Raw genomic sequence first — 2,411 nt, 5'->3', positions numbered from 1 at the left:
GGTTTTCTCAAAAATACTTTTCAAAAAAAGTACTTTTTGTTAGAAGCAATTTGTGTTTGGCTACTTAATTTGAGAAGTACTTTTGAGTAGCAATTAGCGTTTGGCGAAGCTTTTAAAAAGCGCTTCTAAGTATATTTTTCTCAAATGTGCTTTTGGAGAGAAGCTATTTTTTCCTCCTGCTTCTCATAAACTGCTTGTGCTTCTCCTCAAAAGTATTTTTTTCCTTTCAAAAGCTTGGCCAAATACTTTAATTTTAGAAAAAAAATATTTTTGCCTCAAAAGAAGCTTGGCTAAGCACGCTAATAATGTCCGCGCATCGCGCGGATACTAATACTAGTTATTATTATTAATAGGTACATAGTTCTTGTGTTGGGCATAAGTTGCAAGGACATAATCAAGAAATACAATCTCATTAATTCAATCTTCCAAAACTACTTTCACTATATTTACATTGCAAAATAATCTAATGCCCCTATCTAATTCAATTCCCACGAAATTTAAATAAAGTTAAAAAATCTATAAGAAAAAAAGTTAAAAAGAAATTGAATTTGAAGGACTAGAACTTGATGATGTAGGAACCCAAATGGACGCTGTTGTCAAAGGCCTTGATTTCCAACACAAAGCCAATTTGCAATGCTCATTTTGCACCCAATACCCTCCACTAAACAAACTTACCAAATGTTTAGCTTGTCTCACATTACTTGAACTCATTGGAATTTGCCTAAAACCTTTTAAAGAGTAAAGCCCTTCACTCCATTTTTCCCTTTCTGATTTCTCACAAGGGAATTGTCTTACACAATCTAAGATTCTAACTCCCAAGAACTCCTTCTCAATCACCCTTAATGCTAATTTGTATCCTCCACCAAACCCTCCAAGAATTGAATCAGATATTGTAGTGTAATGATGTAAAGCCTCACAAAAGAACTCAACAAAAGACATAGATGGGATTTTAGTTAAATTAAAGAGTTCTTCTTCTACTAAGACCACAATTTTAGGGGATAATCTTCTTAATCCATTGAAGAAAGTTTTGACTAGTGAACTTCCCCTTTGTGGTATGTGAAGTTGGTGAATCATAACATTAGCTATTAAGTTGTTATGACTCTCTACCCCTTGAATATTTTCTAAGTCCTCTTCTTTAGTCAAGAAAACTTGATCAAATATGAATGGTAGATTGATAGAATCAGCAAATTCTTGAAGTCTTTTGCATGTCTTTTGTACATGGAATGAGTTATTCTTGTCAACAACAACTGCAGTGATCCTTAGGGAGGAATTAAAATTCCCTCTTTCAACCAAATCAACCATCAAAGGAGGCCATTGAATACCTTCCATAATGTCAAAATCCAATATATGAACTTGTTGGCTCCCTTTTGTGGCTTCAAGAATAGCTTGATTCGCGGTGAAATGAGCAAATTTCACATAAGGTGAGATTTCTTGAAGCATTTGGAACGGGGTTATAGAAGGGGATGACTCGGGTTGATATTGATTCTGGTTCAACAATTCATGTGATGATGTACTCAAGCTCTTGTAAAGCAAGCCTTGTGTGAAATACATAGCCAATCTATCAAGAGGAGAATTTTCTCTCTTTTCTTGATCAGAAAGGATTATATTTAGCCTCAAGACAACTACAGAAGCAAGATCAAGATTTCCAGCTTCAATAGCTTCAGCTCCCATTAGAAGAAGATCAGTGATACTTGTTTCTTCCATGAGCTGATCTTGAAGAAGTTTGAGTTCGGAACTGTAGACACGTAATTTTTGACCCTCGTTCAAGAAGTCTGTATCTTCTTGGACAACTTGTTGGCTTGAAAATAATGGAAATTTTTGGGAGTTTTGAACATGAAAGTCGACATCTCCATCGATGAAATCGAAGTCATTTTGGAAATAGTCTTGTATGTCAACATCATTAACAACAGTCACAAAATCCTGGATTGAACAATGAGGGTTAATACTAGAATTTGGCCAAGGAAATGTGGTTTCTAAAGTGCTATATTCAAGAAATGGATTAATGTAACTTGGCTGAAAATTTTCACACTCCATTTTTTAGAGGGAATATAATTGGAGATTTTGTCTAAAGTTTTTAGACAATTTTGATGCTTGTTACTACTCCAAGTATCAAGGTGGGGAGCTGGATTTATATATACACTCGACTAATCAAACAGAGGAAATTAAAAAAAGGAGTTTCAAAGTAGTAATAGATGCAACTTCTTAAACCCTTTAAAATAATAATTAAAAATGAAACTCAATGCCAAGAACGCGGGGGAATCTTTTGCCTAATGTGAATCTTTTGCCTAATGTGACGTGTTATATCATTAGCACACTCACAAGGAGGCTTTCAATTATTTTTAGTTGTTTCATATTAGGTTTTCAAAATTCTTAATCACAAAAAGAATGACATCACTTATAAGAATATAGAG

The 2,411-nt window shown here is 34.1% G+C and overlaps 1 protein-coding gene across 1 annotated transcript; it reads right to left on the bottom strand.

The window, feature by feature from the left end:
- Nucleotides 1-531: 531 nt before the first annotated feature.
- Nucleotides 532-2,034, bottom strand: LOC107780207 (protein NODULATION SIGNALING PATHWAY 2-like). Its single transcript, XM_016600743.1, has one exon. It carries the CDS (start codon nt 2,032-2,034, stop codon nt 532-534), a length of 1,503 nt encoding a protein of 500 aa, XP_016456229.1.
- Nucleotides 2,035-2,411: the final 377 nt, after the last annotated feature.

Source organism: Nicotiana tabacum, chromosome 13, assembly GCF_000715075.1.
Source record: "Nicotiana tabacum cultivar K326 chromosome 13, ASM71507v2, whole genome shotgun sequence".
Lineage (NCBI taxonomy): Eukaryota > Viridiplantae > Streptophyta > Magnoliopsida > Solanales > Solanaceae > Nicotiana > Nicotiana tabacum.
The sequence above is the reverse complement of the archived record's forward strand: the minus strand, read 5'-3'. Positions and strand labels throughout refer to the sequence as shown.

Bases quoted from the DNA above. Each gene is read 5' to 3' on its own strand.
- LOC107780207 (XM_016600743.1), bottom strand. From the start codon at position 2,034: ATGGAGTGTGAAAATTTTCAGCCAAGTTACATTAATCCATTTCTTGAA.